Source organism: Falco biarmicus, chromosome 4 (genome assembly GCF_023638135.1).
Source record: "Falco biarmicus isolate bFalBia1 chromosome 4, bFalBia1.pri, whole genome shotgun sequence".
In the NCBI taxonomy this organism is placed as follows: domain Eukaryota; kingdom Metazoa; phylum Chordata; class Aves; order Falconiformes; family Falconidae; genus Falco; species Falco biarmicus.
Window position 1 is genome coordinate 40,383,200 of NC_079291.1, and position 13,738 is coordinate 40,396,937.

At 39.0% G+C, this 13,738-nt stretch overlaps 1 protein-coding gene across 1 annotated transcript in view; it reads left to right on the forward strand.

Annotated features, from left to right (window-relative positions):
• The first annotated feature begins 748 nt into the window (after positions 1 to 748).
• LOC130147531 (macrophage mannose receptor 1-like) overlaps positions 749 to 13,738 on the forward strand; it is a 37,592-nt gene continuing 24,602 nt past the window's right edge. Inside the window, exons 1-11 of the mRNA XM_056334806.1 lie at positions 749 to 916; positions 2,751 to 3,152; positions 4,268 to 4,441; positions 5,845 to 6,003; positions 6,938 to 7,051; positions 7,528 to 7,662; positions 8,514 to 8,696; positions 10,349 to 10,506; positions 11,159 to 11,272; positions 11,604 to 11,719; positions 12,008 to 12,156. Of these exons, the coding sequence (XP_056190781.1) occupies positions 859 to 916; positions 2,751 to 3,152; positions 4,268 to 4,441; positions 5,845 to 6,003; positions 6,938 to 7,051; positions 7,528 to 7,662; positions 8,514 to 8,696; positions 10,349 to 10,506; positions 11,159 to 11,272; positions 11,604 to 11,719; positions 12,008 to 12,156 (1,762 nt within the window). The 5' untranslated portion in view covers positions 749 to 858. The remainder of the gene's footprint in view (positions 917 to 2,750; positions 3,153 to 4,267; positions 4,442 to 5,844; positions 6,004 to 6,937; positions 7,052 to 7,527; positions 7,663 to 8,513; positions 8,697 to 10,348; positions 10,507 to 11,158; positions 11,273 to 11,603; positions 11,720 to 12,007; positions 12,157 to 13,738) is intronic.

The following is a 13,738-nucleotide window of genomic DNA, read 5'->3' on the forward strand; positions in this document are numbered from 1 at the left end:
GTATGCAGTTATAGGGACAGCCTATAGTGGTTGGGAAAGGAGTCCTATTTCTTCCAGGTGTCCACCTACACATTTGGAAACCAACCTCCTGAGTGCTTGTGCTGTGATCTGAGTGAGGAGGAGAGGTTCATGGCGTTGCCTGAAGCTGTGGCCGGCTCTGGGTATGACTGTTTGACAAGACTGACCTACTTCACAAGAAAAACAGGGGTTGTTTTGAACATGAGCTATTTTTCAGGTAGCTTTTGGTGCTGGTTTGGGTGCTGTATTTATGCAGAAATGAAGGTTGGTAGGACCATGGCAATGGCATTTAGAAAGGAAGAATTTTTTTTAGTGTCCTGCAGGATGAATTTCACTTAAATCCCCTAAAATTCAATCCCGTCTCATCTCACACATGGAAATACGAGACTGACGTGTTTTCCTGATGTATTTTTTCACTGTGTAATTAAAGTGTAAGATTTAAAAGTTGAAGCTGAATTTCCGTCTTTGGTATTTCCCTGTTGATGGATCCCATGAGCTTCCCCGATGTCTAGTCAGGAAAGACAGGAGGGAAGTATTGGGATATAACCTTCTGTGTATCACGGGCTTTCCCAAGGCAGCTTGGTTTGCCCTCAGTGAGACTTCATTCTTTTCAAAGGCAAAATTTGTGCTGTGTTGTCTTGTTTGGGTTGTTGGTTTTTTTAAATGTGGCATGTGACAGAATATTTCCTTATTTAGCACTCGACGCTTTCTAACCAACCAGCCAGCCTTTGCAAGTGAGGAGGACTGGGCACTGTCCTCTCTTCAGCAGCACTTGATCACCAGCAACTCTCATCATTCAGCTTTGGGTGACAGGAAGAAAACGAAACAGCATTTACAGTTATGTTCTCTGGGTTGCTGCTTGTTCTTTCTCTTGTTCACAGCACTTTGCAGCTGGCGGGTAAGTGCCTCTCGCTTGCCTCCTACAAACGTGTCTGTGAAAGTGCTTGCATGTCCTCTGGCATTTCTGGGTGATTTATGGTTCTGTGGCAGTGCCTATATGTACATTATTAGTTTGGGACATATAGAAAGCGAGCCTCTTAGAGGCGGGCAAGAGGCAAGGGCAGGGTCTAACAGAAGAAAAAAATGAATAGAGAAGGAAGCAAAGACTGAATTCTTAATGGCTTTATTAATTTATAGTGGCACTATCATTTCAATAACCCCAGAAGATTAGACCTAAGAATATAATGAGATATATTTAATTTTTTTTCCTTTCATTTTGCTTTATTCTTCTGTGTTTTGATTTTTGAGCTGTTGGTGTCTGGGTAATGGTTAGCAAAATCAGGCAGGAAAAACTTCAGGAGTGGTGAAATGTGGAATTACTTGTAGGACAGAAAGGTATTCCCATATGATGGCTGTGCAATTCAGAGAGACTTAGTTCTTATAAAAAGGTTATTTTAATTCACTGTTTTGAACAGTCACTGAATTCACCAGAATTGATAAAATACATAAAGTAAATTTTTTGAAATAAAGTTGGATTAAGTTTAGGAAAGTTATTGTAGAATTGCGGTGATAATATTACTGCCATCTCTTTAGCTGCACTTCAATTTAGTGTTAAACAGATGGCTTCTGGAGACTGTAATGTTAAATCTTTTTAGCTTTGAAACTCCTGAGTAAAACTGTTACAGATTGCCTCAGAGTATGGGGTCGTTTGGGTTTTTTTAATTGCTTACGGTATCACTGCAGGCCAGAAAAATTTTTTTTCAGTATACTGTATATTAGCAACTAAATTGATTCAATTTTTTTACAGGCTTTTAAATGAAAAGTCTTTAGGTTTTAAAGTACATTTTAATTATATATGATGCCCACCAAGCAAAAGATGTATCAGGGACCAAAACTGGTTATGAATCCCACAGGCTTTGGAAGGCAATACAGCTAGGTGGGTCACAAGGCACACTGCAAAGGGGCAGCGCACGTGATGCACTACTGCTACTAATAAACTCGTTATAGGACTCACATAAGCTCAGCTGCTGCTTCTTTACATTGGAGCCAGCTCTGTAGACATGATCACAGAAACTACCTGGAGAGTTAGAGACTCAGTTTCTGGTACATGTGGACCTTCTAACTTCCACCAGCCTTTCCACATTGCCAGGCGGTGGTCGGATGCCACTGCTCCCCAGTGCTAGCTACTTTCTCAGACTGTGATTGGTTTCCCAATGTAATTCCTAGTTTTATACTGCAATGGCTCACAATAGCTACTGCAGGTCTTGTAGGTCAGCAAGGCCAATGAGCCCAGAGTACTGGCTGTGAGACCCAGTGAGAAGGAAAGGCAATATGGATTTGGGAGTGGGGGGACAAATGGCTTGGCAGAGACAGCTGTGACCCCAATAGGAGATCTGTAAGGGTGAAGGAAGTTTGTAGAGGTCAGAGGTCTACAAGGCCATGTATCTGGGGATGGATGGAAAGACAGTAATGGTAATAACAGTGTGACTGAGGGAATCAGTGTGACTGATGTAACCAACAAGCTGTGCTCAGCTCTGATGATGGCTGCTGACTGCTACTAATCCATAGTATGGTGACATATAATAATGAATTACATACTCTATTGTCTACCTTACTGCTTTTTAATCAGTAAAACTCATGTTGCACTTGAGTCTGTTCCAGAACATCATATTTTTATTTGATATGAATGCAGTGACTCCCTGTTCATGTGAATGGGAAGCAGAATCATGTCACACATGCGTTATACACATATTCTATATTAATCATTTGTTAGGCATTGTTTTGTTTTACAGATACTGAAACATTTTTAGTATATAATAAAGTCAACAAGCTCTGCCTTCAGGCATCTATCGCACAGTCAGTTAGAACTGCCGCTTGCCATCAAGACAATGAATCACAAAAATTCAGGTGGATCACTGATCATCAGCTTATGAGTGTGAAACTGAACCTATGCCTGGGGGTGCCATCAAAGAAGGATCGGGCCTTGATCACCCTGTATCCATGTAATCAAACGAGTGGGCTTCAGTGGTGGGAATGCAGAAATGAAAGCCTCCTTGCAATCCAAGGAGAGGATTTGTTTTTCAGTCCTGGCAATGAAGAATATGATAATGTTCTGTTGAAGAAGGGGCTGAGTGCAAAGAGTAAGTGGAAGATCTACGGGCCTGTGGATGTTTTATGTTCCCAGGGATATGAAGGTACAGAAAACTGATTCTTTCACCCTTTGCACTAACTTGTTTGTGACTATTAGTGTGTTTTGGATCTTTGACTGTTCTGATTCCTTCAGTGATCATCAGAGTTTTATAAAATCAGTGTACTGAGGGAGTTAGCCTTGATTTTAACATAATATTTATGGACAAGTATGTATTATATAACATATATATAAATATATGTAAATAATACATGCTATATTAGTACAGACATTATAGTATGTCAGTGTTACAAGTAGTATAAGTATTACATATACTCTCTATGTTTTCTAAATGTATAATATGTTAGTATATACATACTCAGACTACATATGAGTATTCTCTAAAGTCACTATTGGTCACCATATTGTGTCACTACATCATTAATAGAGAGTGTAAACTCTTACAAGTTTCTTATACAGCAGCATGGAAATGAAATTACATCCTCAAGAAAGTAGCACAATATGGGTGAGCTGAGAAAGGGCTGGAAGTACCAGTGCAGGTGGAGGAGGTGTGGCTTTCGTTTCAGCAGATGAGGATGCTCACAGAATAATGACAATTACCAGTGCCAGTATCTTTTTATGATTAGCTGAAGTCTGATTGCTCTGAAGGGCTTTCCCACGTTCAGAATGGACTTTCTAAAAACCACCTGACAGGATATTTGAAGAATTAAACTCCGAGCCTTGCATGTGGGAGCTGCTCCACTGCATGTGAGATACTTAAAACCAGAGATGGATTGTCTAAAGTGATGCTTACTTTCTCCAGGAAGTAGGACTTCTAAATATTGGTTCCTCCTCTTACACCTTTTATATAAAATCTTAACACTGTTTGAAACAGTAGTATCTCAGGTTAGAGCTCTGGGGTCTTAGTAAGTTTGTAAAAGCACCTTGGTCAGAACAAAAATCTACACTCACCTGTGAAATGTTACTTTACATCAGAACAGCACTGCTCTAAAACATGTGTCAGCAAGTTCAGTCTGGAAAAGTGTTGAAATGAGTTTTGTTGTTATGGGAAAAGTAACATGGAAAGCACTTGAGCTGCAGTTCAGCCACTAGCACTGGCTTCACATTTTTTAGTTTACATTCACTTATTATGTTCCATACTATATCATTTTGCCTTCTCAGAGACCTTTACACTGCTAGGAAATGCTTTCGGGGCCCCCTGTGTGTTCCCTTTCATGTACAATAAGCAATGGTATGCTGAGTGCACGGCAGCTGGCCGGTCAGACGGCTGGCTCTGGTGTGCAACCACTGCAGACTATGACACGGACCAGCGATACGGATTTTGCCCATCAAAAGGTAAGTTACCTGTTTCCACGCAGTTCCCCTCAGTGTGGTATTGGCAAACCAGCACTAGCAGATCATTAATATCTTTATAATAATGCATAGTTTACAAGAATCTATTTTAGTATATGCTGTATTGCCACATTCTGCAGCTCTCTACACAAGGAAGCAACATGTTGCATGAAGACGTGGAGAAAACTGTGATTGAAGAGTAATCTGGCATGTGGTTCCCACTAGTTGTGGGGGTGTTGCTGAGCAGCACGATAATTTTGAGCTCCTTGCTGTTTCTCAGCCAGAATGTGTGCTGTCACCATTGTACAACCCTTCTCTGAGGACCTCTGTTGCAATGGATGTGGGCACAAAAATGAGGGCTGTAGGAAGATTAATGATGAAAACATTTTAGTCTGCGTGATTCTCATGTGAATATATTTTTTACGTAGGTGGAACGTGCCTTTTTATCCATGCTATTAAGCCCTATTCCTATTGCCTGGGAAGCAGTATTTCCACCCCTTCTAACAACTGCCTTCCATCCCTGGCATTCCTCTACAACTTCAATCACTTTCTGAAAACTGCCTTCCACTTCTGTGGTCACTTTCCCCTCTATCTCCCTTTATGGCCTTGTTCTTGACAGGGGAGCTTTACATTTTATGTGTTGAAGACTCCTTCTGACACTTCTCAGTTTTCCCTGATATTCCTCCCCGTCGGTCCTGTTCAACTTTACATCTTTTATTATTAAAATGCCCCTTTACACCAATTGACTAAAAATGTGCTTTTTGTGTGGTTCAAATTCATCGTCAAATATGCTTTCCAGGTTCCTACAAAGATGCAATGGACACTGAGTCCAAAAGACATGTGACATAGCATCAGTGAATAATTTTCAAAGCTTTTGAAAGCCAGTCCCAGCTCTTAGTTCTTTTTAAAATCCAGCTTCACACTGAGTTTTGGGAATACTCAAATATCTGATTCAATTTTTGTATTGTGCTTGATTGAGGAAGTGCAGTTCTTCAACGGACCAAAGATGCAAAAGTCTTCAGAAGAGGAGCTAATGTGGCTTAGCACCATTGAAGTGCCTGGGTCCTGAAGCTGTGTGACAGGCACTTCCAGAAGTCTTTGCAAGGGGAAGATTTATCTGACAACTGTTTTGATGCTAGATTCAGGTCTAGAGCTGGTTCGCTGAGCTCTCAGAGGGAACCGCTGTCCAGAAAGAGGAGATGTTGCATAACTTTTTATAGATTTCACCTAGGATTTCTCCACAGCCTTGACTTTGTCCTTCTCCGTCCCACTCACAACATTTTCAGTGCTCTTGAAAGAACAGCAGAGGTGACATTCAATGAGAACGCCATGCATAACAAGAACCTGCAACTCATTTTCCTGTGGCGGAGTTACTATCCTCTCCAAAATATTTATTTTCTTCACAGATAAAGACACCACCTGGACTACAGATCTGTTAACAAATGTCCATTACCAAATAAACTCTGAATCTGCTCTCACATGGCATCAAGCCAGGAAGAGCTGTCAGCAGCAAAATGCGGAATTATTGAGTATTACAGATATTCATGAGCAAATATACCTTAAAGGTGAGGAAGTAAAGCAAACGCTGACTTACATCCAGGATCTGTTCAGTCCATCATTACAGTTAAGGACTAATTAGTATGGTTTTGGCTAATGTCTATAGAACTAAATATGCATAAGTAAGTAAACAAAACCTTTTAGAATTTGCAAATTGATATCAAAATCATTGCCAAGTTTAAACAGAATTCAACACATTTCAGTGCCCTGAAAGTGTAACAGTTTGACTATTTAAAAACGTTATATTAAAAATTCCTTGGGTTTGGTTTGTGTTTGGTGTTTTGTTTTGTTTTGTGTTTTTTTTTAAGATAAAAAAGATATTCTGAAAAGTAAATGGAAGTTTCCCTTTTGGTCAAAAGTAACCTTTAAAACAAATTGAAAACAAGAGAAAAAGAGATATTTTTATGCTAAAAGATGTTTTGTGTCAAATGCAGTTTGGCATCTGATTTCTTGAATTCATTTGACATACTGAAAAATATCAGTTATTCATAGATCCTAAACTGTGGCTCTACTTACCCATGTATTGATGAAGGAATGGTACTGAAGAAACTCTCTCCTGTTATTTTTAATGAATTTAACTTCTAAGAGCTTAATTATTATTGTTTATACTGACACTGTACCGATATTTCTACCTAAATAAATTCAATGTTATACAGAATTTAGTCTGTTCTACAGAAACATTTTCATTTTTGATATACTCTGTGGCACCTCCTCCGTGCTCATTTTGCATTAGGTGACAGAGTAAGAGAGGAGTTTTTTGTTTGTTTGCTTTTTACAGTAATCAAAGCTTTGGCGTGTGTCAGTTTATCAGATATTTCGGTGTCTAAAGGTATTTGTAGTTAGATATTTAAGAACTGTAAGTCCTCCTAGAGACATTATTAGTGACTATTGCTAAACAAAAAAGTGGTTTATAAAGTCATTTATCTTTATTTGGTTACTTAGAGTTAACAGAAGGTACGGATTCTGCACTGTGGATTGGACTCAACAGACTGGACTTGAGGAGTGGATGGGGGTGGATTGGAGGCAGCCCGTTCCAGTACTTAAACTGGGCCCCAGGTATCTGTGCCTTTGATTCTGTATTTCAAAAGAAAAAATATACGTGCCTCAAATTCTGCAAAGCAGATTGTGTTAGCAGCGAGATATGCCACAAGGTATGTATTTTAGCTTTACTTGCTTTAGCTTTATAAAACCCTTTTTTCTATAGCCATATAAGCCAGAAACATCTCTGTATTGCAAAAATATTTTAGCTCTGAAAGCAATATTGTCATTCGCAAAAATATACAGTCTTGCATTTCTTGTCTCTAGCAACAGAACTATGAGGGGGTTAGATGTTCGTATCCACGTAAATGATACTACATGTCATACAGACATTCCCACTACCAGAGATTCACCTCAGTTGCCAAAGCTGGGAAAGACGTTATCTTTGGGGCTCTCACTTCAGCCAGAAGTGATTTCTCCTGTGCACTTTAGACCTTAGCATTCTATTTGCCTTTCAGAAAAGTTCACTTTTTCTTTCTGTACCTTTCCCAAAGGAAGCCCCTCTCCAGAATCTGGAAAGCTCTGTGTGGTTTTGAATCCTGAAACAAAAGCTAAATGGCAAAATTGGGAATGTGATCAGAAACTTGGTTACATTTGTAAGAAAAGAAACTTTACCTTGGCTCCCTCAGGTATGTTGATAAATGGTGGTAATTACAAGTAGAAGCTGTTACCTGAATTGCTCGGCACTCACGTTGAAAGGGTGAGCAGAATAATTATGTTAGAAATAGCAACTATTTCTTGTGTAGTTGGTTTGCTTTTTTAAAACCACTGTACCCTTTCTAGGCTGATTTCCAGTCCCACAACACACAGAATGAAACAGGTAAAGGCAAAGAACATCCAACTTGTCCTGTCCATATTTTGTTAGTCAGGTCTTCCCTTTGAATACACACACTACAGAGCACAAAAAGGGAGAACAAGCCAAAAATTACTTTTTGGAAGAGGGACATTAATAAAAATAAGCCAAAGGTTGAAGATCGATATATTGCAAAGATAAGATATTTTAAGTTTATAAAGATTTTCCTGTTCGTGTTTCCATATATATATATGTCTAGTTCTAAATCTGTCTAGATGAGTTTTACTCTCTCAATATACTTACCTTTTAAAATTCATAAGCATTCCCTGGTAGGTGCAGATAATTTTTGATTTCTTTTATCTGACAAGTAAGTACTATGTAATACAGAAGCTGTTAAAATTGATACATTACTGTATTTGTTACAGACATTTGACTATTTAAGAATGATAGAATTTGTATTAAATAACATTTGTATTAAAAAAACTTTCCTTTTCCAAGCTAAAAAATACCAGATTTAAAATCATATTTATGTTTATTATGTTTTGTGTGTGTCATTTCCTTATAATAAGAATTTGCAAAGAAAATTCTTAGTTCAGAATTTTTGCACAGAATAAGTGAAAGTATTTTCAGTTTCATGTGCCTTGTATGACATTTGAACCCCTCTAAACCATTGGTACTTGTTCCTAGGTGACTTTGGGGCTGCTGTTTGTCCAGATGGTTGGGTACCGTATGTAGATCACTGCTACAAGATCTTCAGGGAGACCAAAGGATGGGAAGAAGCTTTGACCTCTTGTCAGAAGGAAGGGAGTCACCTGGCCAGCATCCAAAGCCTCGAGGAGCACAGCTTTGTGCTGTCTCAGCTTGGGTACAGTGAGTGTTTCCAGAGGGGCTTTTGCCTTTGTCAGCATGTAAGAAGCACCAGCCTGCTGAATTGAGATGTAGGAATTGTATTCACATGAACTACTGCAGTCAGAGACATGCAAGGAGCTAGAGGCATTAGGCTGGTGCAGTGCTTTCCTTTCTGCTTCAAAGCAGATGCCTCCTTCCCTGCTGGAACTTGCAGATTTACTTAACTGTCTTGACTTGTGCTTTGTTTTGCATGAGGGTAGGGCATCTGTCATCCCAGTGAGAAGCTTTCTCAGTGAAAGGATTAAGAAATGTAAGTTCCACTTTGAAATAGCAGTTTTTATTGAAGACTAACATATTTGTACTGCTTTCTGTGCATTTGAGGAACTTACAGCGTGGGTTTACGATGAGTTCTCCACATCTTGTGGTTAACCAGCACCCAGACCAGTAAGTTCACAGGTCTCTGCAGAAGTGATGAAAGAAACCTACTAAAGAAAAGTTTAGGTCTCCACACTGCTAGGTGGAAAAGATCAGCTGAGCTATTCAAGGTGGTTCCCAGGCAGCAAGCTGTGGAATTGCCTGGGTTGCCTAAAGAGCTGTGAGTACAGGTCATTTGATCTAGCATGTCAGTGAGGTCTCACCATGGCCTTTTTAATGTCCTGGCAGAAACATGAGGAGTCTGTAGACGCGTTACTACTTTTTACTCTTGTTAGCTATTTGCCTTTCCATTCCCCCCCCCCCCCCCCCCCCCCCCCCCCCCATGCTTAGAGGTAGTGAAAATTCTCAATGAACTACTGAAAAAGTGAAAGATATTCAAGACAGAAAAGTTCTTTCTTCGGCAAGAGTCATTTGTCTGCTTAGTGTTCAACTATACAAGGAGATATTTTTGGATTCTTATATTTTTGATTCTGGTATCGTACCCCAGCTTAGTGACTACTGAAGAAACCGAGAACATCCTTCCCTATCTATCTTTCCCATGTTTGTGAATGCTGCCTAAATTTGCCTTTCATTTCCCTTGCTGTCCTTGTATTAAGAATGCCTAAAACCGTAGGATCGTGCACTGGTTGAGGCCAGAAGGAACCCTGGAGGTCGTTTGGTCCAGCCTCAACCTGGAGCAAAGCCAGCCTCAAAGTTAGATCTGGCTGCTGACAGCCTTCCCCTTTTTTTGGTTTTGGATGTTGTTGAAACTCCGATTTTACTTCTTGCCTAAAAAATTGTTGTAGGGCTGGGAGGCTAGGCTTAGCGGGTTTTTCCTTTTTTATTTTGTTGAAAGAAACTTGAAACATTCACACTTCAAGTTAGATTAAAATAGTATTTTAAAATCTGACCAGTGCAACAGAACCTAAAAAGTAACTACTAATGCAGTTCTATCATACCACCATAGTGTAGTAGCATTAGGCTGGTAATTTGCTCTTCTCCCACTGCTATGAGGAAAGGAAGCAAAATTTTTTGATCCAGTGCAGGCATTTCATTACAGCCTAATTTTCCAAAACATGCTTTCTTTATTCTAATATCTATGTGAAAAATATTAATTTATGAAATGAACATGCAACACAGCAAATAATCTTGTTTCATAAATTTACGGAAGGGATTGTATGTTCTAGAGCTCGAGGGTGCTGTGAAAAGAATGCAGTGCCATAAGAGGTCTTTTCTAATTCTGTGGTTCCGTGTTTCAGAGCCAACAGACAAGCTGTGGATTGGGCTGAACGATCATAAGGTTCAAATGTATTTTGAATGGAGTGATGGTACACCAGTGACATACACAAAATGGCACCTGGGGGAGCCATCCACCACAAACAACAGGCCAGAAGATTGTGTACTGATCAAGGGCCAGGTAAAATTATTCAATGTATGTTTTACTTTAATATTGAAACTAACGTTTTAATAAAAGAATTATGAACCTGCTATTTCAGCAACTGGCTAGGGCCAGAAAAAGGGATGTGGGGACAAAGTATGAGATTAAATACGAACTTTCATTAAAAAAGTAAGAAAAAATAAAATGAAAGTATTACTGCATCACAGATGAAATTTCCTCTAAGTTAATCTGAAAGACAGCGATGAATATATTAGGACTATAAAACAAGTCTCTGACTGTAGTTTGAGCATGTTCTGCTCCTTCCCCTCTGGCAGTGATGGTGGCATGTGGGGATCCCTGCTGCCTCCTTTGTGCCTGCTCATCTGCCCATCCCTGTGTGGCACAACTGCCTGTGCAGGGCCCTGCATAACAGGTCTGGTAACCAGCTCCCTGCACCCTCATCCCTTCTTACCACTACCAGTTGTAGCTGTACTATAGACCAGTCTGTTTCACTAAATGTGAGAAGATTTATTTTTGTTATCAACTAAGGGAATTGGATAAGGAAAAAGAAAATACTTCTGTTTCAAAATGAAAGGAGGAAGAAAATTAATAGCTTTCATTATAAAGAAAGAAACTGCTTTGTATTATTCATCTTATTCTCATTGTTACTACATCCTTTTTCCTGCCACAGGATGGCTATTGGGCAGACTATGACTGTGAGAAGAAAGCTGGTTACATTTGTAAAAGAAAACCTGTATCACAAATAGCTGGAGAAAAGGAAATTACTGATACAGGTTGCAAAAAAGTAAGTATATAAGAATGGACCACCAATTTCCCAGATTGAATAAGTACCTTGTCTGACAATCATCTAGAATTATTTGAATTATTTATGTTATTTACATATAGATTTTTGTCTTTATTCTGAAGTTTCTCTCTGTCTCCCAGTTTCTTTAAACGTTAGAAAGCCACTTGCAGAAATCACTGAAGAAGGGATCTGTAATTTCACTGCAAATGGTTTCTGATTCATAATATTCACGATTATTGTGCTTCATTCATTTCAGAATGGTATAGCTCACTTAATACATGTTATCACAATTATTTAAAAGTTATATAGACATCCTGAAATCATGTTATAGGGCTGGAGAAGATATGGGACCTACTGCTATTTTATTGGGCATGTTCCAGCAACATTTTCAGAAGCAAATACCACTTGTGAAGGAGAAGAAGCTTACCTAGCCACAGTTGAAAGCAGGTATGATAATACCTTTTCCTTGGCTTTTAAATAGGTAAAGGTTGCATGTTCTGAAATATTCCTAGAACTACAAAATCTAACACAGTGTCAAACAGCCACTTACAGATGAGGTCTCTAGTTCAACAAAGTATTGCTTTTGTTCTTTGAGCTACAGAGAGTTGAAATCCTATTGTAAGGTCTTCTCCCCCAATCTGACGTAAGGAGAAAAGAATTCATCAGCAGATTAGACAAGTAAGATTTGGATAAATGAATTTGTTTTCGTTTGTGTCTTTACGATTCCTTCTACAGGTATGAACAAGCCTATCTGACTAGCCTTGTTGGGCTGAGGCCTGAGAAATATTTCTGGCTTGGTCTTGGTGACATGGAGGACCAAGGCACTTTTAGGTGGGCCAATGGTGAAGCTCTCTCCTTCACACACTGGAATGCAGCAATGCCTGGTAGGTGCCGTAACAGTGGATGGGAGGTGGTCTCTGAGGTCATGGTCCCTCCTTGGGTTTGCATTGGTAATGTCCTCTGAATTTTACACTTTAAGCCTTCAGTATATTTTACAAGAACTGGCACTTCTCAAACCCCATCTTTTAATTTCAAAGGGAACAGTTTGAGCTGCAGTTTTATTATATATATATATAACTTTATATAATATAAATGTATATTATTTTATTTATTTATTTATATAGGACATCTGACTATATTTATCTGTAAGATTAACATTTTGTCTCATCTTCACAAAGAGATTAGCAGGAGTTACAGGCAGGTCCTAGGACTATTCCATACTCATCACTCTAGTAGAAAAGTTAGCCTGGGAGAAGAGTCTGAAACAGAGTGATTGTAATAAGGATTTAAAATGACAATTACAAAATCTCAGTACCAAAAATGATCATGCCATCATTTTCCATACTTGTGATGCTAAGAATGCATTCACAGGATCATACTGTGCACAGGCACAGAAAACAAGATTTCAAAATGCCATGAGGGAATCTGCTTTCCCCAAGATATACCACATCCCTCCTAGTGATCATTTGTCTGAAAAAATTCTCAGAAATCTTCAGCGAGGTTATAACATGCAAAACAACATTTTTATGAAAATGGTAAAAGAGTAATAAAATTTCTGTAAATGCCATGAGAAGAAAGCTTGCCAGGGAGTCTCTGCTGCCAGCAGATGATTGGAGTATAAAGTGTGCACTTGTAGATTTGTCTGGAACAGTGAAAAATGAGTTTCACTGCACCTGTGTTCGCTGAGGAAGAAACTGTGTTTTCTGTGCTGCAAAGTTTCTTTGTGAGGGTATGACTGGAAAGTCTATTTCAGGCTGAAATAGCAGGAGAGTAGATTATGATGATCTGAAGAAAAGCATTTCAGGACTAAGCATAGATGCAAAAGCATCCAAATTGTAAAGGTTACATGAAGTGTAATGTGTACCTAACTACCTGCTTACCTGCTAAAACTGCCTTGACAGCTAAGGGGTGAAAAAAGGCAAATTTGATGCCAACATTTAAAATGATTCCAGGGAACTGTGGGCAAAACCAGACCAATGAGTCACTGCTAAATTGGTTGAATCTGTAATAAAGAATAGAATAAAGAAGACATAGTGGGAACAATACATAAAATTGCTTGTGTAAAGGGAGGTTATGCTCTCAGGTCTCCTGGAGCTCCCCACAGGAGCCAAAAGCATATGAATAAGGGAAATCTAGTTAGTGTGGTCTATCTCAATCACCAAAAGCTTTTGAGCTAATCTGACATGACACAGGAAACCTCCTACATGATTAAAAATTTTGGTTAAAAGGCAGGGAATGGAAGGTGATGTTTTTGACTGGGGAAGAACATTCACCAGTAGAGTCCCATAATGATCTGTGCAAAAGCCCAAGATGTTAAACTTAATTACAGACAATCTGGAAAAGGTGAAATAGTGAGGTGACAAGATTTGCTGATGATACTAAATTATTTCTGATAGTGAAGATGTGCCTGTGAGAACACACAGGATGATCTCAGGAGAATGACGGAGCATGATCATTAAAATGGCA